General features: G+C 47.0%; 1 protein-coding gene across 5 annotated transcripts in view; it reads left to right on the top strand.

Moving 5' to 3' along the window:
* The first annotated feature begins 2,417 nt into the window (after positions 1–2,417).
* The window catches only part of RBPMS (RNA binding protein, mRNA processing factor), a 142,109-nt gene continuing 121,707 nt past the window's right edge, over positions 2,418–22,819 (top strand). For all 5 annotated transcript variants that reach the window (XR_013975324.1, XM_080928278.1, XM_080928281.1 and 2 more), the window contains exon 1: positions 2,418–2,765. Coding sequence is in view for 4 of the 5 variants with exons in the window: in XM_080928278.1 (XP_080784404.1) it covers positions 2,700–2,765 (66 nt within the window). In the remaining variant the exon portion in view is untranslated. The remainder of the gene's footprint in view (positions 2,766–22,819) is intronic.

Raw genomic sequence — 22,819 nt, forward strand, 5'->3', positions numbered from 1 at the left:
TTTTTGTAGCCCTGGCTTTCCTGGAACTCACTCTGTAGACCAGAGGCTGGCCTCAAACCCAGAGGTCTATCTGCCTCTGCCTCTGCCTCCTGAGTGCTAGGATTAAAGTCATGTGTCACCACTTCCTGGTGTGTTTATTCATTAAAAATAACAGTGCGTACTATATATTAGATACTGTCTAGATGCTGGGAACACACAAAGGCAAGGTTTCTCTCACAGAACTTATTCTTCCTCACACCAGAGGTTGTTAACAAAAGACAAAGTTCTGGTTCGGCTTCAAGACCACACACAAAAAAATAAATTAAAAAATAAATAAATAAATTCAGCCATTTTTTTTCCTGGTGAGAGAAAGGAGATTCTTTCAGCATACAAAAACCACACAACCTAATCTACCTTCTTTTAAATGGGTTCCCACTGGAACCATTAAGGACCAGCTTGTCATTCTTTCTTGGGTCCGTGCCAGGCTCCTGCAAAATAATGTCTCTTTGTAGAGTGTATTCAGTAACAGACAGGACTCAATCGCCAAGGGGTGGGGCAAAGGGCTAGCTCTCCTGATCGGTTCAGCCACACAAGCCCACCGCTCACTTGTCGCTCAGGAAGACGCTGCCCCCTCGTGGTTCTTCTTGCAACCGAATGAAAAGCCGGCCGTGCAAAGAGCTGCCAATCAACACAATCAATAAATCAAAACCCGGACAAAATTTCCGATCACGGCAGTACTGCTTCGGAACTTTTTCTACCGCTGTTTCGAAGACTCTCAGTTCATTCCCTACCAAAGGAATAACTCTCGGCACCTTTGTTCCTGCTGAGAGTCGGAGCATTATGACAGCAACTTAAAACATTATTTTCTTTTAGAAACTTCCCCACATCTCCAGATCCCCTCAAAGAAAACTTATCTGAAACCAAATATCGCTATCGATCTTCACTTCGAAACGCCTTTAAAAGCAAAAGAACAATGTTGCGTGTATCCTGCTTTTTATAATTTGAACCAGGATTCAGCGATTCTGTTGCCTTGGAGTTGTTTGGGCTATCTGGTCTCCACAACACCACTTTGAATCGCCTAAAGGCAGGGCTCTTATCTTCGGCTCTCACTCGCCCCCGCCTCACCCCACCCCCAATGGCACTCAGAGCAGGGAAGGGTAAAGAATGTGGAGCTGGGAAGAAAGAGATAAACAGTTAAACCAAGCCATAAATAATAAATCGTGATTGGTGTGGCAGGCCAGACAAACTTCCTCAGAGACAAGGCACCAACCACTGAATCGTGGGTTTTAAATGTCCAAACTAGTCACAGTCTAGAAGCATACGGGATCTATTGTTGGAAAAGCTCTGTAGGACCAGGAAACTTCCTTAATAATGCTAGCTTCCGCCTATTGTAAACCACAACTGTGCAAGTATGAGTATTAGGAGTAGAGGCTCACCCTATCTATAATCTCTAAAACCCTGGGAGATTATACATATATATGTGTGTGTGTATGTATATATATGATATATATCTGTGAAATGGGAGAACATGTATGTATATGAAATATATATTCATTTCACAGATGAGGTAATGGAAGCTATGTGGTCATCCAGTGTTGGGTAATTGCTTTGATTCTCCAGAGATAAATGCCCTGACCTTTGAGGGGCAGTGAGGGATATTCAGTCAACAAGTACATATTGAGGACCTACTACGCTCCAGGACTACTAAACTACTTAAGTTGTGTCAGAGTGAAAAAAGATAAACAGGACGCAGTCTTGTATTCCAGGAAGGGGCTCCCCGAAGAGTGAAGTAAACAAAACGATTCCAGAACAGTCTGGTGCCGGCTGTGCGAGTCTGAACAGGGGCGGCCGGAAGCCTAGAGAGCGATAGCGGCCGAGGTGGGGGGAGGCTGGGGAGGTTTCGCTGGACTCTCGTAGTGGGGTGGCAAGCGGTCTCCTGCAAAAGCGGGGCTCGGTGGTGGGCTGTCCCGCGTGTCCCTCACCTTTCAGCCGGGGAAGAACCGAGTGTCGGCGGGTATTGCCAAGGACGGTGGCTTTGGGTGCACATCCGTCGTGAAAAGCAAGCAAACAAAAGTAGCGCGCTCCAGTCCATGCGCCCTCTCCCCCAAAAGGTCTGACCCCCGCCCCGAGTCCCCTCTCCGAGCCCACCACCGTCGGCCTGCCGGAACGCCTAGGTTAAGGGAGTGGAGAGAGAGCGGTCCCGACCTTCCCCCCGTGGTCCCCGCAGTCCCCAAGGCCTCGTGACCCCGGTGACACCCCCCCCAGCCCTGCCCAGCAGGGGGGTCGGCCGCTCCGCCCCGCGCCCCTCCTCCCGCGGGGGGCTTCGCTGTCCCGAACCGTGTCCCTCTGGGCTGCGGCAGGCTGCGCACGTCCAGGGAGGGAGGAGGGAGGAGGGGAGGGAAGGGAAGGGAGGGGAGGGGAGGAGGGAGGAAGGCGAGAGAAAGCGCGCTGCGTGCGGCCCCGCTGCCCAGAGCCAGCCAGCAGCGCGCCCTCGGCGGCTCCGGTCCCAACCGCGCCCGCCGCCTCGCCTCCTCCTTCTCGGCCGCGTCCGGACTCCGGGGCTCGCCCGGCCTCTCCGAGGTCCCCGCCCGCGCCGGCTCTCCGCTGCGCCGCCCGGCTCCAGCCCCGCAGCCCGCCCCCGGGGAAGGTAGCAGCGGGCGAGCGCGCCCTCGCCTCCAGCCCCGCGCCCCAGCCCCGCGCGGCGACGAAGGACCGGGAAGATGAACGGCGGCAGCAAAGCCGAGAAGGAGAACACCCCGAGCGAGGCCAATCTTCAGGAAGAGGAGGTACGGAGGAGGACTGGCTGGGGGGCGCGGGGCGCACGGGTGCGCGCCGGGGGGGTTACCACGGGACGCGGCGTCCCGAGGGCGCGGGGCTAGGTCCACGCGCGTCTGCCGTGCCCCATTTTATTGCATAAGTTTTGAGGACTTTCCCGAGACTTTTGTAAGTAGAATGCTCAGCTTTGTCTACCCGGGATGTTGAAAGCGGAATCGAGAGTTGACTCCTGGGTGACCTCAGATGATTGGGACCAGGGAGGGTCAGGACTTGGGTTCTGCGTCTTGCAGCTGGAAATTGGAGGGAGGGAGGGAGGGAGGGTGAAGGAAGAAACTCTGGGAAAGTTCTGGGTAGAAGATACTTCCGACCCCAGCTCCCCTCCCTTCCTCCCTCCCTTTCAGTGTTAAAAGTTCTGGGTGAAATATCCTCTTAGCTGAGACATTTTGGATTAATAGATAACTCATCAGCCGCATTCTTCTCCGATGAGTCGGAGACCCCCGTCGAACCTGGGAGAAGTCGAATGTGGGGGTGGGGTAGGATAACAAGGGCTAAAAAGCAGAGGTGCGGGAAGGGTGTTTTTATAGGGAAAAAAAAATCACAATGTGGCACACTCGGAATGATGATTAAAAACGATTTGCGGCTGTGGAGCGTTTCTTATTGAAAACACCGGTGTGCGGACCGGGTATACACGGGGCTCGTGAATTTTGTCGGTTTTGTGATGTCCTGTCTCTCTTTCACTCCTGCAAGTGGGTTATCTGGAGTCCAAGAAATTATGTTTATCTTTTTTAAGGTCTCCCAGAATTGAGTGCAGAGCAGAAACTGCCCATCCCACTATAATGTAAAAAAGTGTTCTTACGGGTAATTTACATCCTAATAAAGAGGATGTACACAACCGGAACTGACTTTAAAACAGTTAGCCGGGTGAGCGAATAGACATTTGTGCAAACTTAATACCAAGAGTGAGACCAAACATTGAAAGAGTTCATCCAACCAACTCTCTGACCTGCGGGGAACTATCCACTGGTGAAATGGGAACTGTAACTGGGAAAGACGGGAGAGATCTAAACGTATGTATGCAAATCAATGCAAAATAGATCTTACCACAGCTGTGAGGTGGTGCACCCTAAGTGAATGGACTCCACCTAAAAACATTACCTATTTTATCAGCAAATATTGCTTTGGAAAGTTTTGTGTATGCTGTTTTATAACAAAGCCAGGGGCCGGCTGCAAGTTCCGGCTGTTTGTCCGTTTATTTCCTGACCAGTTAAACTTACATAAGAAATATGATGGCCCATTTGCTTCTTAAGAAATTGCTGGTGTTTAACATGTTTTAATTAACACATGGTAGCTCATTTATGATCAGCAGTACCTTTAGCTCTGATAAAAGACAGATCCTAGAAACCATCTTTTTTCCCCTTCACCTGGTTCAGAAAAGTTTGTAACAAGAACAAAGTTTGGTTCTTTCAAAATGATTTTGGAAGAACCCCATAGTTTTTTTGATTTTGTTTGTTTGTTTTCAAGGTTTAGGTATATAACAATAGATTTGTCTCCAAGTCCCATACCCACTTGACTTAAAAGTAGGGCAAGTCACATTTTTTCTCTTGATCCATCTTAGCTGAAATGCTTGCTGCACCGAGGTCCTTACTCCTGGTGATCTCATCCAGTAAGTACAGGCCGCCGGGCTGGTGCAATCGGCCGCCTTATTTGCCTTGCTGTCCGTGTTCCCAGTCAGGTAGGAACAGCTTGTGATTCTAGTAGGTGTTAACCCTTTCCTAGTAAACGTTTGTTATTTGAGAAATAAGACCTAGTAGGAAGATTTCAGAGCGTGTACTGGTGGGAGGGTATAAAATACAGACACTGGGAGTGAGCTTCAATTACTCAATTACTTGGCTTTTTTTTTTTTTTTTTTCAGTGAATCTAGGACCATAGGCTTGCCAGGCAAACACTATCACTATTTTATACATTTTGTTTATAAATAGGGTCTCCCAGGGTGCACAGTCAGGCTTTGAGATTGTCTTCCTGCCTAAGAGTACTGGGATTAAAGGTGTTTGTCATCACACCTGGCTAGCTAGCATAATAGAAATACAAGGAAAGCAAATTGGTCTGAATGATCCAGGTAATTTTACCATAATTCTCTGCTCTCTGTGTATACTTGGTTTTTGAAAAGTTCCTACCCCCCTTTTCCCCATAACCCTGAAAGCCACAAGTAAAATAAATTTGGTGAGTCCCATTAATGTGCTTGTCATACAAAACCACAACACTGGACCCATTCCCTGCCCACCCAGTGGACCAGCAATTTGTTCTGACACATCGGCGAGCCTTAGAATGGACTCTAGTAAACAGAAAACACACACACTCACACCATGTATACATACATACATGAAGACAAGGAATAAACGCTCGTAATTTCTGGTGGCCACTGAACTGAGTTAGAAAAGGGAATTGAACCATCGGTAAAACATCGGCGTGGGCTTAGACTTTCTCCTACATTGGAGAAGTCAAGGCTTTCTTTCTCCTTTCTATGTTTGAAACCAGCTCCTGTGATTATCCAGCAGGTTTTAACCCGAAGCCTCTTTCTTCTGCCTTACTTTGCAATAATGACACTGATATACTCACGTGGATAGAGTTGTGCAGAATTAAAAATCGGGGAGTTAGGAAAATTTCTACATCTTTCTGTGGTTGAAAAGTTTTTGAGAGTTTGCAGCTTTGTATAGCTCTTAAAACAGAGGAGGGTAATTTTAGGACATTGCAGCTGTGTGAGAGAGAAAACATCTGGCTTTCGAGTGTGTTATGTGTGAGTGCTCTTTTGCAAGTTTTTCTGCAGAGACAACCGGTTGTCAATCTTTCTGGGACCTGAGGACTGCAAGGGTTTTGCTTGTATGTGCAGAGTCTTGGGTTATTCTTAACATTAGTTTTACAACTAAGAAAGCAAGAAAGTAATTCTGGCAGGAAGATTGAGAGTTCAGAAGCTAATGTACACATGTGGCAAGGTTCTACTTAAAGCAAAAGTTCTCAGTTGGGCGTCGTGATGCCTTCATCTCTGTGAGTCTGAGGCCAGCCTGGTCTACATAGCAAGGTCTATCCCAGTCAGGGCTACAGAGTGAGTTACTGCTTCAAAAGTCTTTTTTGTTTAATTTTTTTTCTAAGTTCTTATACGGTGTCTCCAATTGTATGGTCAGGTTTTATTGAAGTTAATAAGTTTGTAACTAATAAACTCATAATTTGTAGTGATTACCTATCATTAGTAAGTAAAAGTGTATTCAAACATACTGAGACTTTGTGTGCCTTACAGAACCTGTGGGTGAGTGTTTTTGGGGGGCGGGGAATGAGACAAACAGCCCTTTGGTTGTATTTTTAGATTCATTCATGTCATTGGGTACTTTTTAGGTGGATCACCTTCTGTTGAAGCAGTTTAAAATACATCTCAGTTCCGGGGAAGCAGTATAAAGTTTAAGAGAAGCAAGAGAAGGCAGCCCAGCAATAGTGATGGGGATGTTTGGCAGAAAAGGCATCAAGTCAGATCTTAAGAGGGTCAAGCAATCTTTACTTCAGGTCTTTCAGTGTTTAGTGTTTTACAAAGCACTGGGGTTGCAGGCTGTTTGTGTTGAACAGTGAGCATAGAGAAAGGGCTGTGCCGAAGTGGGCTTCCAGTTTCTCTAATCAGCTGGTGAGTCCTTGTAGCACTTACTCTCTGTGCTCTGACGCCATCCTTTGGTTGAGGTAGAGGCTGCTTTGGAGACACTTTCTCAGACTGTTTGTGAAGGGTCCTGTTTTCTGCCTGATTTAATTAGTGGTAGTGCTGGGGAGATAAACTGGAAACATGGTAACAGTGATAGAAAGTAGGGCGGGGGCTCTGAGGGGTTTTGGCAGGAGGCATTAAAATCTGTTCTCACCCTTTGATTTAGTGTATGCATTGTTAAGCATTTACTCTGAGGAAATAGGTGTACTAAAGGTCTCTTTCTAGGGGTGATTATTGCAGAGTTATGGTTGTGAACATTCATCATAGAAATGGTTCAACAAAGGGGAATTTACTATATAACTTTATAGGAAATGTTATGCAGCCCTTAGAGGATATGTTCTGTAGAACTGTGTATTTGTTGTATACTGTTTTTGTACATGCAATGTATATATGTAGTATAGTATATAATATTCATATTAGACTATCTGGGGAAGAACAGCATTATTAGCCAACCAAACCCTCCACAACTCCCATGGACTAAAACACCAACCATTGAGCACACATAGAGAGACCCATGACTCTGGTTGCATATATAACGAAAGATAGCAGTGTCTGCATCAATGTGAGAAGAGGCCTTTGGTCCAGTGAGGGCACATTTTCCCAATGTGGGGGAATGCCAAGGCACTGAGGTGGAGAGGGTGACTAGGAGCTAGTGCACCTTCTAGGAGACAAGTAGAGGGGGAAGGGGGGTGGGAGTGAGGTGGGGGAAGGGAATAACATTTCAAATGTAAATACAGAGAGTATCTAATAAAAATGTAAAAAAAATATATGAAAGGAATACTAAAAATAAAGACTGTCTTGGAAGCTAAAAATTGGAAGGCAGGGTCCTGGCAGGCCATTGTTTACTGGAAATTTTTAGGAAAGAGCCAGCGGGCTCTAGATGTCCTGAGGTCTGTGTTTTTATTGAGCAAAACAGTTCTTTAAGTTGTACATGAAACCTAATATAAATAAAACGAATGTAATGGGTGAATTTTCTCCTGCATTTCCATAATGGTTATGTGAACAAGTGACCTTGAGGATTTTATTTTCTTTGTGATCTAGGTAGGGGTTAACTCCAGCAGGTTGGTTGAATCTGGTTTGGGCTGGACTTGTTGAGATTCACCTCCTTGGCTTATCACAAATCACTTTAGTGATTTTCTGATGCTCTCCACGTACTAACATCCTTTCTCAGTCCAATATGATGCCAAATGCTGGGCCCCATGATACCCCAGATCCTTCTGAACAGCTCTGATCTGTCCACACGACAGTCGGGATTGCATCCGTCCTCCCCTGTGTTTTGCGAACCTACTGCTTTCTCCCCATTCTGACCCAGGCTGAGCAGGAGTCAAGTTGTAACCTCTCTTTCTGTGCCTGCTACCAACATCCATGGAGGCGTTGTGTTCCCAAGAAGTTCTTTGTCATCTCTGTAGCTCCTGGGTTATCATCACCTCTGTCATACAGTTCTGCAGAAGAGATGTATGCCACCTAACTGTCACACTTCCACACACCAATTCCATTGTCCTGCACACACATGCGCACAGACATAATCCTTGTAGGTGTATGTAGAATTTGGAAACACACACGGCCGGCTAACTACTTAATATTGAGGACCCTTTTCCTCTCAGCGATTTCAGGTTTGTCCTCACCTTGCAGTACTTGGTAGGTCAGGTGAGTCTCTCGGTGGACTTGATCATTCCATAGAACTTCTGGGTTCTCTTGGGGAACTCCTTTCTGACCTTCTTCTAGTTAGGGGCTTCCAGAAGCCTTAGCTAAGTGGATGGGCAGGGACACTCCCAGACCCCAGCAAGCCTGCTCTGTGTGACAGGCACTTGGGAGTGTTTGTGTTCAGTTTCATTTGGCACCTTAGTGTCTGCCTGGGGGCAGCAGGAAGGGAACTCCAGTGTTCCTCTTGAGCAGTGCTTGCTTTGGGCAAAGAAAAACCTTAGGAAGGAATGAGGAGAATGAACCTCACCAGCTGGAGCAAGAGTGGATGTGGAGCCATCCACTGAACTGTGTGCATCCACTGAGCCATCTCTCCAGCCCCAGAGGGATGCTTCTTGATGTAACCTGGAACTTGAAGCTCCTCCAGTTTGCAGAACAGAACTGTCAGGATCATTTAGGGTATGAAAATTTCATAAATATTAGCCACTAGTATTTATTTATGTAGAGAAACAGAGCGTCTCATTATGGTAGCCTTGGCTGCCTTGGAACTTGTGGAGACCAGGCTGGTCGCCTGCCTCTGCCTCCTGAGTGCTGTGATAAGCCACTATACCTAGCCAATCCCTGACTCTTGCTTAGTTTTTGTCTGAGTGCTCTATTATAAAGTACTGGGCCACCTATAACCTTTTTTTTTTTTTTAATCCTCAGAAGCTAATGTAGGATTTTGCTTGTTTATCCTTCATGTTTGTGTGTTTGAGACAGTCTAACTATTTCAGTCTAGTCTGTCTCAGCATACAGCGTCTTCTATGTTAACCTCACGAGTGCTGGGATTACAGGTGTGTCTGGCCAACACAGGAGTTGTGCTGTTGATTTTTCTGGGCAGGCAGCTGAGGCAGTGTGGCTATGACGTTGGCTGACTAGGGCCTTGGTGTGTAGACCCTGGAGGGATGCTAGGATCTAGGAGAGGCTTCCTCCTTTCCCTTTGTTCCTTTTTGTGTTTTTGTTTAGAGACAAGGTTTCTCTGTGTAACTTGCTCTGTTAGACTAGGCTGGCCTCAGACTCTAGAGATCCGCCTGCCTCTGCCTCCCTGATGCTGGCATTAAAGGTGTGAGCTACCTGCCTGGCCCAGTCGCTCAGTTTCATGGAGGGGCAGTCATGCACAGCTTAACAGGTTTAATAAGGCATGTCACAAAGGTTGAGGTGGCTTGGACCAGAAGCAAGCCTTCTTTTGAGACGGTGGTGGAGCTTTGCCAAAGAACATTAAGAGTCAGCGATTCAGCTAAATCTGAAGACTTTGATCAGAGGAAGATTGAGACAGATTGAGATTGTGTGGATATTCAAGGATTCTTTCGGAAGCGGGGGGTGGGGGTGGGTGGGGGGGGGAGGGGGGTGGGGGGGTGGGGGTGGGCAGTAAGCAAAGCCAGAAAGAAAAAGAGGAGGGTGTTTAGAGGGAACCTTGAGCAGCAGGGTGAGGCAGTTGCTTTCCGAGCTGGGAAGTGGGGTCTCTGTCTTCTGCTAGAGGGCTAGGGGCAGATGTGTACCAGCATCTTCCACTGGGTCCGGACACACAACACAGCCAGCTTCAGACAATCGGAGAGGCCCTGGCTGCACAAGAGTCCAGGGCTTTGCAGAGTACAAACTAGCCGGGCAGCAAGGAGTGGTGCTGGGTTGGGGTGCACAGGCCAGGCCAGATGTTAAAACAAGGTTTTCCAGAACAGTTCGCATGTAGTTGCTGGTGATTGAAAATGCGGATCGTGTTAATGAGTGTCCAGAAAATGGAATTCGGATCCCTGGGAAGCCTTGTGACCAAAAACAAGGAAAGAGAAAAGGCTTCTGGGGACAGGGGGAACATCGAGAGTTCTCAGGGGAAAAGGCTAATTTTAATACATAAAGATATATTATTTAGTAACTGCCTGGTTGTAATAGTTTTTGCTATTTTTATCAGCGGGGGTTGAGGGGGCAGGAGTCAGAAATATCTAGGTATATATAGTATTTCAAAGTCCGAGGAATTTGCTTTTTCCCTAAATTTGTCACCAGCCCCCCAGACTTGCGTTTTTTTTTTTTTTTTTTTTTTTTTTGTGTGTGTTGTTGTTGAAGGCCAAGCTATCATACATAAAATCTAGAGAAGCTTGAATTTTCTTTTTCTTTTTATTGGAGGTCAAAAAAAAAAGGCTGGGCCATGGGCTGCCCAAAGCCGTATGCTCTTTGGGTCATGTTTTCATTACGGACTTTCCTGCAGGCTTGCTGTCTTGTTTGGTGCCCCGCTAAGTCCTGAGAAGGAAGGGGGGAAACACAATGTGCAGCTGCATTTCTTGCGAGGCCTAACTGTTAGGATCTATGTTAATGAACAGCAAAGAGGAGAAGGAAATGGTGGGAAGAGATGCTGGGCCCTCCAGGAAGAGAGGCCCGGATCCCGACCTGTATTGTCCACCAATTTAAAAGGCAAAAGAAGTGCTTAGGCAGCCTAGTTTAATCTGTCAGCACTTGGGATTTTTGCAAAGGTAGGAGAAACCTGATCAGCTCAGAATCAGCCGGGCACCAAACATCTCCGCAACGCTGCAAACACCTTCCAGTGGCGTTAATGACGGAGGTCATAACATATCCCAGACTCCTTTATGTCCATTGGTGGGTAATGCTGGCCAGTGGCCAGTACCATCCCAGGAGAAATCCAATTGATGATTTTCTTCTTGACTCCCCAGGATCTATCTCATTTTGTGAAAATTCCTCCTTTGCCACCTCTAGGCTGCATACTTGATCCCCCCTCCCCCCACCGAGGGGACCAGCTCAGAGTGCGATCTTATTACTGAAGTAGCTGGATTTCCTTTGTGCTCAGAGGGGAAGTGCCTTCAAGGTGTGATCACCTTACTCTGCATGTGCCAATTTGCAAGACAGGAGGAGTGAGTTTCCGAAAGGTCTCTATCTGCCTGTGAATGTGGTATCATTCCGAAAGTTCAGGTGACCCTCCCCCCCATACCATTGTATGCTGGGTAATTAGGGACCCGCCTAGGTTTTCGATTAGCCCTTTCCTTTCTGTGCTTTCCTAGTAATGACCACTCGAGTCAGGGGTTATCAATGTTAGCATGAAGAAGCGGAGAGGGCCCGGCAGTGTTGGTGCAAGCCTTTAGTCCCAGTGCGAGGGAGGCAGAAGAAGGTGGATCTCTGTGAATTCAAGGTTAACCTGTTCTATATATTGAGTTTCAGAACAGTCAGAGATACATACAAAATAGAGACACTGCCTCAGAAAGGAAGAAAGAAAAAGAAAACGTAATCTGGAAATGGCTAAGAGGGCTTTATGACAGTGTGACACGGCATAGATTCAGTCTTAAAAAGGCAAGTTTGTATGCTTTTCACAACAGTGTATTGAATGGTTCTGGAGTTGTTCTAGGCTTCGGGGGGGGGGGGGCGTTGTGTTTGTTTGTTTGAAGAAAGATTGGGGCTGGAGAGATGGCTGGAGAGAGGGACCTGTTTGTTCCAGGGGTCCTGAGTTCAATTCCCAGCAACCACTTGGAGTCTCACAACCATCAGTAATGGGATTTGATGCCCTCTTCTGGTGGGCAAGTGTACATGCAGGCAGAAATCTGCATACATAATAAATAAATCTTAAAAAAAAATGTTAACTAACACAGGAAGCACGGGCCACTCAAACCCGTAGGGGACAGGTCTCCTTTTGGATGACAACAAAACTAAGATGAATGACAAGATCATCGGGGCGAATCTGTTACATTCAGAATGGCTGACACAAAGGTCCCAAGGCAAATGGGACCCAACAAGGACTCCAGCTGCTAAAGCATTATAATGAAGCTAGGATTCCCAGCAGATGGGTTAGAGGTCCAGCGGGAACCAGCCTCACGAACCTCACGTGGCACTGTAAGTGTTTAAGGCCCTCCCCCAGCTGTAAAACCTCGGAACCAATGAACTGCTCCGCACCCCTTCGTTTTCTTAATCCTAAACATGAGCTACAAGTTCATGTCCTTTGTTAAAGAGTAATGTTGAACACTGAGCAGGTGGGGACAGGGAACAGAACATAGGCCCCCTCCCAGCACATGCTCATACACACATGCACTCGCAAGATCCAGCTGTCATCTGGTGGGAAGATAGGTCAATAGGTCAAGGGCAGCCTTGGCTACATAGAGAGTTAAAGGTGATTAAGAGCCCCATCTTAAGAGGGGGTGGGGTGCAGTGGATTAGTATCCACTTTTGGACCAGGTATATGAATGTTAACCAACTAGCATGGAAAACCACAAGTTCTTTCTCCTTTTAAAAAATTTCATAGATTAAAAAAGGCAAAAAACTTATGTAGCCCCGGCTATCCTGGAACTCGATCTGTAGACCAGACTGGCAGCCTCGAACTCATAGAGATCCACTTGCCTCAGCCTCCTGAGTGCTGGGATTCAAGACCTGAGCAACTGTACCCGGTTCAGATTAGGTTTTAAGTGTTTCTGTCTTTGAGGTGAATATGTTTCTGATCTTCTCCTCTCCCTTAAATTACACCAGAAATCACAGTATCTTTCTCATACCCTTTGAATCAAATTTTGTTTAGATGGTAGAGAGTTGATCGATCCTTTGTTGGGCAGGCAGCCTTTTGCACACCAAAAAGATTTCTTCCCTTTCGTCCAGTTACAGCTCCTCGGAAACAAATGCAGGGGAGGTTGGAATAAATCAGATGTGGCAGTTGGAGGGTCAGGTAAATTTTGACAGGTGTGACTTTGGACTGGGTTAAATGTTTATAACCTACAAGTAGTTGAGTTGGAGTGAGGCTGGCCACTTCTGAGCCTCTGGCCTAGTCTAGCCTCAAGCTCTGCTAGCTTCCTCTTTCCTTTCTTCTTACAAAGTGGTATAAGTTCAGGGTTGTTCTGGCTTTGGGTGGCTGGATCAGACTCTAAGGACCTGGGTTCCACTTTTTAGGAATCCTTTGGGAGCTGCCTCAGGCTGCACCCTCTTGTCCTTATAAACTTGAGAGTTAATTTTTTCTTTTTCTTTTCTTTTTTTTTTTTTTTTTTTTTTTTTTTTACTTCTCATTGTGAAGCAGAACGAATAACATCACAGGACTGAAGAAATGTCCCTAGTCGTTTAACTTATCTATCGCCTGACTGAAGCCATCTGTTAATGAGCAGATACACATGGGGCAGGAAGAGGCTGGCCTTGAGAAAGATCCTCCTTGCTTGAGCATTAATAGTTCACCCAGTGTTGGATAGTGTCACAGCCAAAGGTATTCTGAAGAAGTCAGTTCTTGGCCAGCCTGCCACCACCCTTCAGTTTTATTATCTCATTTTCTGTGTCTCTGTGGGGCACGTGACAAAGTCTCTTAAGCTGCTTCAGGAAGCTGGCCTCCCTTTCTTAAGTAAAAGGGGGTGATTGTGCAGGCGTTTCCCGCTGCTGCAGAAGGAATTGTGATTCCTATCTTCCCACTTTCCATTTCCCTGCCCAGACACTGATGCCAAAACTCGTCCCCGGTGGGCTGTTGGGAGAGAACCTGTGTCAAGTCTTTAAAGGACAGACCCTGTGGGTTTTGTTTCATTTGTTAAATTACCTTAATTTGGGTAGGGGAAGTAAGAGTGGCCCTCCACTGTGGAGTTTCTTTTTGTTACTAGACCAGAGTTTCTTACACCTGGTTTGCTTTGCTGTAGTTTCAGTTTTGTTTTTTACAGAGCAAGTCTCTGGCTCTCCTAGGGAATGGGGTGTGACTCTGTGGGTGTTAGCTGACTGCAGGAAATGACCCTCTGTAAACAAAAGGATTATTTAAGGCCCATCCTGAGTTTTTGAGCTGTGAAGGGGGTTATGCAGAAAGCCCGACTTTGCAATCTGGGCTTTAGCTTTTTCTCTGTGAGGGAAGAGGGCTTGGGGACATCTGCTACACGAATACTCCCTAGAACAGATGCTCCCAACCTTCTTAATGCTGCAGCCCTTAATACAGTTCCTCCTCCTGTCATAGCTACTTTGTAACTGTGATTTTTGTCACTGTTATGAATCATAGTATAAATGTCTGACATGCGACCCATAGGGGTCTCGACCCACAGGTTGAGGAACGCTGCTCTAGAGTCGAGTGCCAGGCCCAGTCAGGCAGCACCCACCGTTGAGAGGCAAAGAAATCTAAGAGTGGAGCCTGGCAGTCCTTTAGGAGGGCATGGGTTTACGAGGGAAAGGCCTCCTCATGTCCAGAAGTATACCTGATGCGCCATGTAGCTTTTACTCTGGCTTCAGCTTTTGCTTAAAAGGTGGTACCCACCAGGATGCCTGGGTGGTGTCAGGATGGAATGCCGAGGAAAGAGATTTCGCTGGATAAGGCAGCTCAGGAGACATGGCCCAGCAGGTAGGAGGCTGAGGCAGGAGGTTGGCTGGAGGGTGAGACTTTGTTTGTGCATATCTTTTTCTTCATCTAGACTGACTGTCCCATAGCAGGAAGTGCCCATAGAAAGTAGTCTTTAAGCCAAGAACAAAACAGTTTTAGTCAATGGATTTCAAATACTAGACCTACAATGAAGAAATGGCCCAACCCTGTGTTACCCCCTTTTCAAAGTGACTAGCATACCAGAATCCGTACAATGGGGTTCTGGATTTATGTTACTAGCTAAGCAGTTAGGTCTTATCAGGATCTTTCTTTTTTTTTTTTTTTTTCATTACAAATTTTTGCTGACTTGTAGCAATAAACTTCCCCGTATATCTTTTTTAAAAAGATACATTTATTCATTTTATGTATATGAGTACAGTGTAGCTATACCAGAAGATATGCATTACAGTTGGTTGTGAACCACCATGTGGTTACTGGGAATTGAACCCAGGACCTCTAGAAGAGCAGTCAGTGCTCTTATCCACTGAGCCATCTCTCCAGCCCCCCAAGTACATCATTTTTTAAAGGAGTACAAATCTCATTAATAACTAGAAACACACTTTGCCGAAAGTAGGTTTGTGGTTTTCTTCGTTTTCAGCTGTAAAGGACACAGATCTTTGTAAAGGATGGTTTTTAGAGTTCTTCTTTTTCTTTTTACCCGCTACATCCAGAAGGCCAGCTGATAAATGCTTTGTGCACCACCTGCCTGTGGGGGTAGAGGGAAGCATTTACTCCCTGACATCAAACAGTTAACAGCACCCTAAGTGCAGAGATAAGATTAAAGCAGTCATTCAGTTTTCAGTTCTCAAGGGTTTTATTTGTATGCTAAATGTGCTGGGAAGCTCTGTATTTTATGTGAGGCCCAGTTCTGTGCTGTTAAAAGCATGGGAAATTTGGTTTATAGGGGAAACTTATTCATACTGAAAAAAAAACCCAGTATCTGAAATATTGATGTATTTCTGTCATTTTCTTATTGTTCCCTTTGTTTTTTTTTCCTCCCTTGAGATCGGGTTTCTCTGTGTTAGCCCTGTCGTGGAACTTGTTTTGTAGACCAGCTTGGCTTTGAATTCAGAGATCTGCCCGAGTCTGTCTCCTGGGTGCTGGGATCAAAGGTTTGTACCATGCCCATCTTTTCTGTTCCCTGTTTGTTTGTTTGTTTTTTAATGTGTGAGGGATTGAATAAAAAAGCTGGTGTTCTTCCCATCAACCTGTAACCCATGTGATAGATTTTCTCTACCAACCAAATAGCCAATTCGCGCCCAGTTGTACCTAAAGAAGGGGGGGGGTGTTTCACAGATCTCACAGCATGAGGTCAGAGAAGTCCCAGTCCAGACTGGGAGACAGAAGAGGCCAGAGGCAGTGGGGGATGGGGAGGGGCAAAGAGAGGGGTAGCACTGAGAGGAGCGTGGATATCCACCCAAGTCTGGATTTTATAGTGAAGAGCCTCTGGAGGAAGAAGCCCAACCCCTAGGTTGGAAAATTCTGTGTAGAGGATGGGGTATTGCCAGCCACGCCCTGTAACAGGTAGGGACTGAGGGATGCTGGGAGAACCTGGAGGCCCAATAGGCATCTCATCGCTTTTCAGGGTGTGAAACCCTGCACCGGGCCTTAGTACATTTAAAAAACTGTTAAGTAAGGTACAGTGTAAGTGAGGACGCAGCCAAACTGTCAAACCAGCCACTCCATGGGTAGAAAGCAGTTTATTGCAGATCAAACCTGCAAGATTGGGGTGGGGGAGGGCAGAGGGATGAATATGGTGGGAAAGCCAGCAGATTTCACATGGAGTTTATGGGGCCAGCATCTTTGAGTTGTTCAGATGGACCCAGAACGGGATGCCTTTGCCAGAGTAGTTGAACTTTGGGGTGGGTGAAGGGCAGAGTTCCCCGGTGAGCAAAACCACCTTTAGGGTGCTTACCAGGTAAGCATTTTTCAGTTTGCTGGGCCAAAGTCCAAACGTTTATGATGGTCCAGCACTGCCATTTTGGGGTGCTCCATTGGATCTAGCAGAAGTATGTCTGCTGCCATTTGGCCCTTGTCCTGCACCCACCTGGCTGATTATGAGCCTGAAAAAGAAAGTTTTAAAGGGAAGGAAGAGTAGAAGCGTATACAGCTTGGGGATATGCTGTGGCCTCTGATTTCAGCAAAGAAGTCAGGGTTTGGTCCTGTTTGGTTTTAGCATGCTTGACCACTGGGCTACACCTGAAGCCCCGTAATGTTTGAACCATTAGCTGTCCCCTCCTGTTTGTTCCTGGAAACGCCGTGTGGCTATCCTAGCTTGTCGGAAGCTAGATTTCTGGGAAGAACCTCAGAGCAGATGCTTCTTTCTGTCAGACTGGCTGTGGCCATCTCTTGATGAGTGGTGGATGTGGGAGGGCCTGGACCACTGGGGATGGTGCCCCACCCCCACCCTACTCCCAGCAAGTGGTCCTGGGTGGCATAAGAAAGGGGGGCTGGGAGAGGGAGGGAAGTCAACAATCAGGGTTCTACCTGAATTTCAGCCCTGACCACCTTCCTTTCTGACTAAAGCTATGCTCTAACCCTCTGCTCCCCAAGTTGTTTTTGGTCTGGTGTTATATTACAACTGTAGAAATCTAGGTTAGACAAAGGTTGTGTGTGCCTTTTGTAATCATGGATCACTGTTGAACAGGGCGGAGTTATCAGTTGACCTTGGTTTAAGTAAAAGAGAGCTGTCTCCATAGACAGGGAAGGCTGGGGAGCACTGTCTCCATAGACAGGGAAGGCTGGGGAGCACTGTCTCCATAGACAGGGAAGGCTGAGGAGCACTGTCTCCATAGACAGGGAAGGCTGGGGAGCACTGTCTCCATAGACAGGGAAGGCTGAGGAGCACTGTCTCCATAGACAGCAAAGGCTGAGGAGCACTCTCCATAGACAGGGAAGGCTGAGGAGCACTGTCTCCATAGACAGGGAAGGCTGAGGAGCACTCTCCATAGACAGGAAAGGCTGAGGAGCACTCTCCATAGACAGGAAAGGCTGAGGAGCACTCTCCATAGACAGGGAAGGCTGGGGAGCACTCTCCATAGACAGGGAAGGCTGAGGAGCACTGTCTCCATAGACAGGAAAGGCTGAGGAGCACTCTCCATAGACAGGGAAGGCTGAGGAGCACTCTCCATAGACAGGGAAGGCTGAGGAGCACTGTCTCCATAGACAGGGAAGGCTGAGGAGCACTCTCCATAGACAGGGAAGGCTGAGGAGCACTGTCTCCATAGACAGGGAAGGCTGAGGAGCACTCTCCATAGACAGGAAAGGCTGAGGAGCACTCTCCATAGACAGGGAAGGCTGAGATGAGGTTTGACCCAATTTCTCCAGTCTGGTGCTGGCTTGGAGTCTCTCTACAAACTTAACCAGTATTAACTGCACTTGACAGATTGAAATTGTTCTATTTCCCCCAAGAGCCTGCTGTAAATACCCTCCCAACTTGGGTACCCAAGTCCATTTCTGCCTTACAATTTAGGGAATTCCTCATGTGGTAGGATAAAGAGAAAGCTCTAAGGTTGTTCCTTCTTTCCTAAACTTAGGGTAGTACCCCCCCTCTTTTGGAATCAGGATCGACAATATAAGACTCGAAAGTTAGTCACTCATCTAATGAGATTTAATTTTGAAATGTTTTTCTCTTATTGGCAGATAAATTCTTCAGTCATGTAGGAGTCTTCAGATACACTAAAAGAGGGCATCAGATCATATTACAGATGGTTGTGAGCCACCATGTGGTTGCTGGGAGTTGAACTCAGACCCTCTGGAAGAGCTCAGTGCTCTTAACCACTGAGCCATCTCTTAAATGCTGAGCCATCTCTCCAGACCCCTATACATACATTTTTGACATGAAATCTGAGTGTTTGGATTTCCTTTTCCCATTTAATGTCTGTATGTCAGTAGAGACATGTTTGCTGCAGTGCACAGGGCTCTAAGATGACCGTTCATTCTAGCTGTAGGTGGCAAAGGATGTCACTCGCGGGAATCTGGACATTTAAGGGAATGAAGGAGAGTCATCCCAGGCACAAGGAACTAACTGCTTGCTCTTTGCCAGACTTCTTAAGTCTGCCTGTGGCCAGGGGCCTCTTCCTGGATATTAGGGTCTCAGCTTTCTTCAGCTCCTCTTTCTCTGTGAAGGTCTCACTACAATACCACATTCACCTGCTACAACATTTAAAATTCTGCATTCCGTGTCGTGACATGAATGTGCCCAGTCCTTATTGGTGGCCGTTGGCTTTTGGTATAAATTATTCTGTATACCCTCCTAGTTAGAATTGTGTGTGTGTGCTCGTAAGTGGTTTTCTGAGCGTGAAGTCTCAGAAATGGAGGCATTCCATGTTTATTGCCAATCTGTCCCTAGAAAGAAACACTGTGCTGTTTTTCAACATTCCATCCCTGAAACTTAAAGATAATACAGAATGCCTCTTGCTGGTTTGTCACATTGGGTTCTGTGGCTCATGGCCAGTCTGCCATGACCATGACTGATGCGCAGCACCTAGCTGTGACACCCTGTGACTTTTCTAACCCCTTTTCAAAGCATTGCCTGTGTGCTTCTAATACCGTACTAGGTACCATGGTAGGCAGTTAGCACCTTAGCAGATGATTTCTGGGGGACACAGTGAGAAATGCTGGTTCTGTGATGCATGCGACGAGGTACTTACAGGTCTTTCTGTTTGCTCCGCTCTGCTGATGCTGTGTACCACGTGTGGCCAAAGGCCGTGGCATCCTCCAGATTTGGGGGTTACAGATAGTTGTAAACTGCTTTGTGGGTGCTGGAAGTTAAACCTTTCTTTCCTTCTTTCATTCCTTTATTCCTTCTTCTCCCTTTCTTGAGTCAGATTCTCTGTACACAGCCTCAACTATTCTGCAACTCCATGTAGACCAGTCTCACCAGGCCCCGAATGCACAGTGATCTGACTGCCTCTGCCTCCTAGTGCTGGGATTGAAGCTGTGCCCATCCCTGGCTCTCATGCACTGTTTTTTTGAACCACCTCCAGCATATGTCAGGTGTGTTGCCATGGAGACAGCACCTTAACCATACCAGTTTATAGATATCTCAGTATGGACGTGCGTCTTAGAGCCTATGCGGTTTGTCCTGAATCTTTTTCTGGTCACATGGTTGGTTTGCTTTTGGAATGAGGACAGGACGGGACAATGGTAGGTGTTTCTGGTCAGTTTGACCTGCAGTGGGTGAACAGCCAGCTTGACACCTGGAAGGAGCTTACATTTAAATAGCAATGTGTTTTCCTGGGATGGCTCACGGTGCCTTTCCCTATGAGGACAAGAGTGAGCCCCAGTGCGGAAGCCACTAAGTGTTCCTAAGCAGGCACACTGTTCTTGTCCCCCCTGGAAGGGCTGTTTTACAGATGCCCACAGCATGCCAGGAGCCAAACACTGCCTGAGGAGTGTACCTCGAGTCTTCCCGTGTGGGCAGGGCAGGGCATCATTAACCCCGGCCCACAGGCCTTCTTAATTGTTACCAGAACATTCTGTGGAGCACACCCTCCACAAAGCCAGCACACATGTTGGAGTGTGAGTCTAGGAAGCGAGCAGATGTAATGGAAACCTCTGTCTTTACTCATCCCATCTGTTACAGGAGTGGAATTCGCTTCACTTTGGTATTTTCTTCCCTTAATAGTACTCGAGTGTGAATTCTCACTGAGTTCGTGAAGTAACTGAGCTTTTATGCATCTTGGCGCTTTTCTCAGAGTAACTGGAAGCTCTCTGGCAACTCAGTGCCTGCCCTCTTTCCTTGAATTCCTTGATTCAGGTTGACAGATGGCGAAGAGACCATTGATTACTTGGGAGGCCAAATGGCTCCCCTGGGCCTCGGGAACGCTATTTGCTGAAGACAGGCTGACAGCCTGGCATTGCCTTGGCCTTTCTGGGGGGATGGGGAAATAGAGACACGGTTTTCCTGCCTAGTTGGAAGGACCCCAGTTACCCCATGAAGACACAGGGTAGTGACCTGAGATGAGCACGTGGGATGGGCTTGGGGAGCTCAGTGGGTCGGCTTTGTGGGAGAAGTGCAGGCTTTGGCAGAATGTGGGCCCTAGAGTCGGAGGGTCTCATAGACCACAAAGAATTGGGAAGTAGAGGGGTTGGAGAAATGAGACATGCTGCCTTTCCAAAAGGACAGAGGTTCTAGTCCCAGCATCCACATACCGCTCACAAGTGTCCGTAACTCTCGTTCCCAGGGACTCTCTGGTTTCCTGGTTTCCCGCAGACACTAGCACACACGTGGTAGGCATGCTCACGCTGACAAAACCCTCATGCATAAAATAGAATTGGAAAGTAGAAGTGAAAACAAGGCAGGAAAAAGTTGAGTCTCTTTTTTGTGTGTGTGTGTGAACACGGAGCAAGGGGAGTGTTACATTTTGATACCCTCTGTTCATTGGCGTTGGCGACTCAGCCCTGTTTCACAGGTGGCCTTTATATGACCAATTACGATAGCAGACGTGCTAAATCTTTCTTTTTATGCATGCAATGCCATGCAGGGTGTTTAGGTGAGAAAGAGAAAGCAAGTTTTTTCTCCCTGGCACCCCTTGAAGGCATTTATTCCACGTATTTCAAGCCTCACTTAGAATCCCTAACTCCCTGGAGATGCTGCAGTGTGAGGGAACTCGGCAGTGTTAGCAAAACTGGAAGAGAATTAGAAGCTGTGCCCAGTACCCGGGTACTTGGAAGATGGGCACGGGTGGCAGGAAACTTGGCTGATGGGTGTCAGCTCCTCTTCCCTTACTATCTGATCCTGTCCGTTCGAGTTAGCCCTGCAGCATAAGACAGCTACAGCCTGCTCCTTCATTCCTCTTTATCACCCCTGACCTACAGTGGACTCACCTCGTTAATGGAAATGGCAGCGCTGTCTCCTTCCCGTTCTGTGTAGTCCTGGCTGGCCTCCCACTTGCTCTGTTAGACCAGGCTGGCCTTAGAGACCCAGCTGCCTCTGCAATTGAGATCAAAGGTGTGTGCCACCACCACCACCGAGCAAAAATCATTCTTTTTTTTATAACTTTTGTGTTTTTGAGACAGAGTGTCCAGGGTAGCCCCGGCTGTGCTTAGACTTGATGAATAGCCAATTTTCAACTTGACAAATAGCCAGTGGCTAACTTGAACTCCTAGCTCTCTTGTCTTCACTTTCTAAAAGCTGGGGTGGTGAGTGACGCTGTACTTAGTATGTGTAGACAGGAGATCTTCGTGTGTGTTCCGTAAGCACTCTACCCACTGGACTGTAACGGCCACCTGGCTGTTGGCTAATTCTTAGCATATTAGTATTATAATGTATTTAAATATATAATTTTGTAATATGGTAATTGTGTGAGTAGCCTTCACTGATGTTTGCTTGTCTTCATTTCTACTGCTGTGATGCTCTTTACTGAAACTATTGAAAGGAGAAAGGGCTTGTTTTATTTAGTTCCTGGTTCAAGATTCTGGTAACCACCGCAGGGAAGTCAAGGCTGGAAAGCTGGGTGGATCACATCCTTAATAGGGAAGCAGAGAAGGACAAGCGAGGGAATAGAGCCACCCACAGTGGGCAGGTCTGGTGGGCAGGCCCTGCTGATTATCGATTTTAATGGAGTTTGTAATTATTTTGTTTACTCTTCCATCTGTTGAGGATCTTTTGTATTGTTGCCTTTTGTAGGGTGGAAGAAGTTACTGTAAAACGATTTGACATTTGACTTCCAAGTTCCTAGATTTCTAAGGGCCTGATGTGCCGCCTTCAGTCCTCCGCCTCAAGTTCAAGTTTACCTTTGGATGGATGTTCTTAGCTTACAGGGTTTTGTGGCCTTGTAGGGCTGCCGCTGGGCACTGAGTTACCCTGTTCCTTGTCTGCCCACTGTTTTTACCTATTCCTTTGCCTGTCCCACAGAGTTCATGTGCTGGAGCCTTGCTCCAGTGTGGTGAAGTTTTAGAATTGGATTAGGGATTGGATCGTGGATTCCACCTGGAAGGAACTAATCCATTCTCGTTCTCCCTGTCTGGGATGGTGGCTTCTTAGGAAGCAGTCTCCACATTGTGAAGTGGCTGGCGCTCTAGTTGGGACACACCGTGCTACTACTCAAGCAGCTAACAAGCCTCTCCCAACTGTCTGACATTTGTATTTAGTTCTACCTGGCCTTGGTTGGCTTGCTCTGCTCTGAGACAGGCTGGCCTTGAACTCGTGATCCTCTGAATTGTCTAACCTGCTTTGAAGTCTATAATTGCTGCTCTTTATTTACAGAATCCGACTTCAAGACATCTTAGAGTCTCCAAATACTTAACCATGGTAACTCATTTTGAGGTTTTCCTAATTTAAGATGTTCAGTGAGGCTGCTCCATCCTCCATTGACTGTATGTTGTTGCCTGTCCTCTCGTCCCTCCCTCCCTCT

This window comes from Micromys minutus (assembly GCF_963924665.1).
Source record: "Micromys minutus genome assembly, chromosome: 14".
NCBI classification, from domain to species: domain Eukaryota; kingdom Metazoa; phylum Chordata; class Mammalia; order Rodentia; family Muridae; genus Micromys; species Micromys minutus.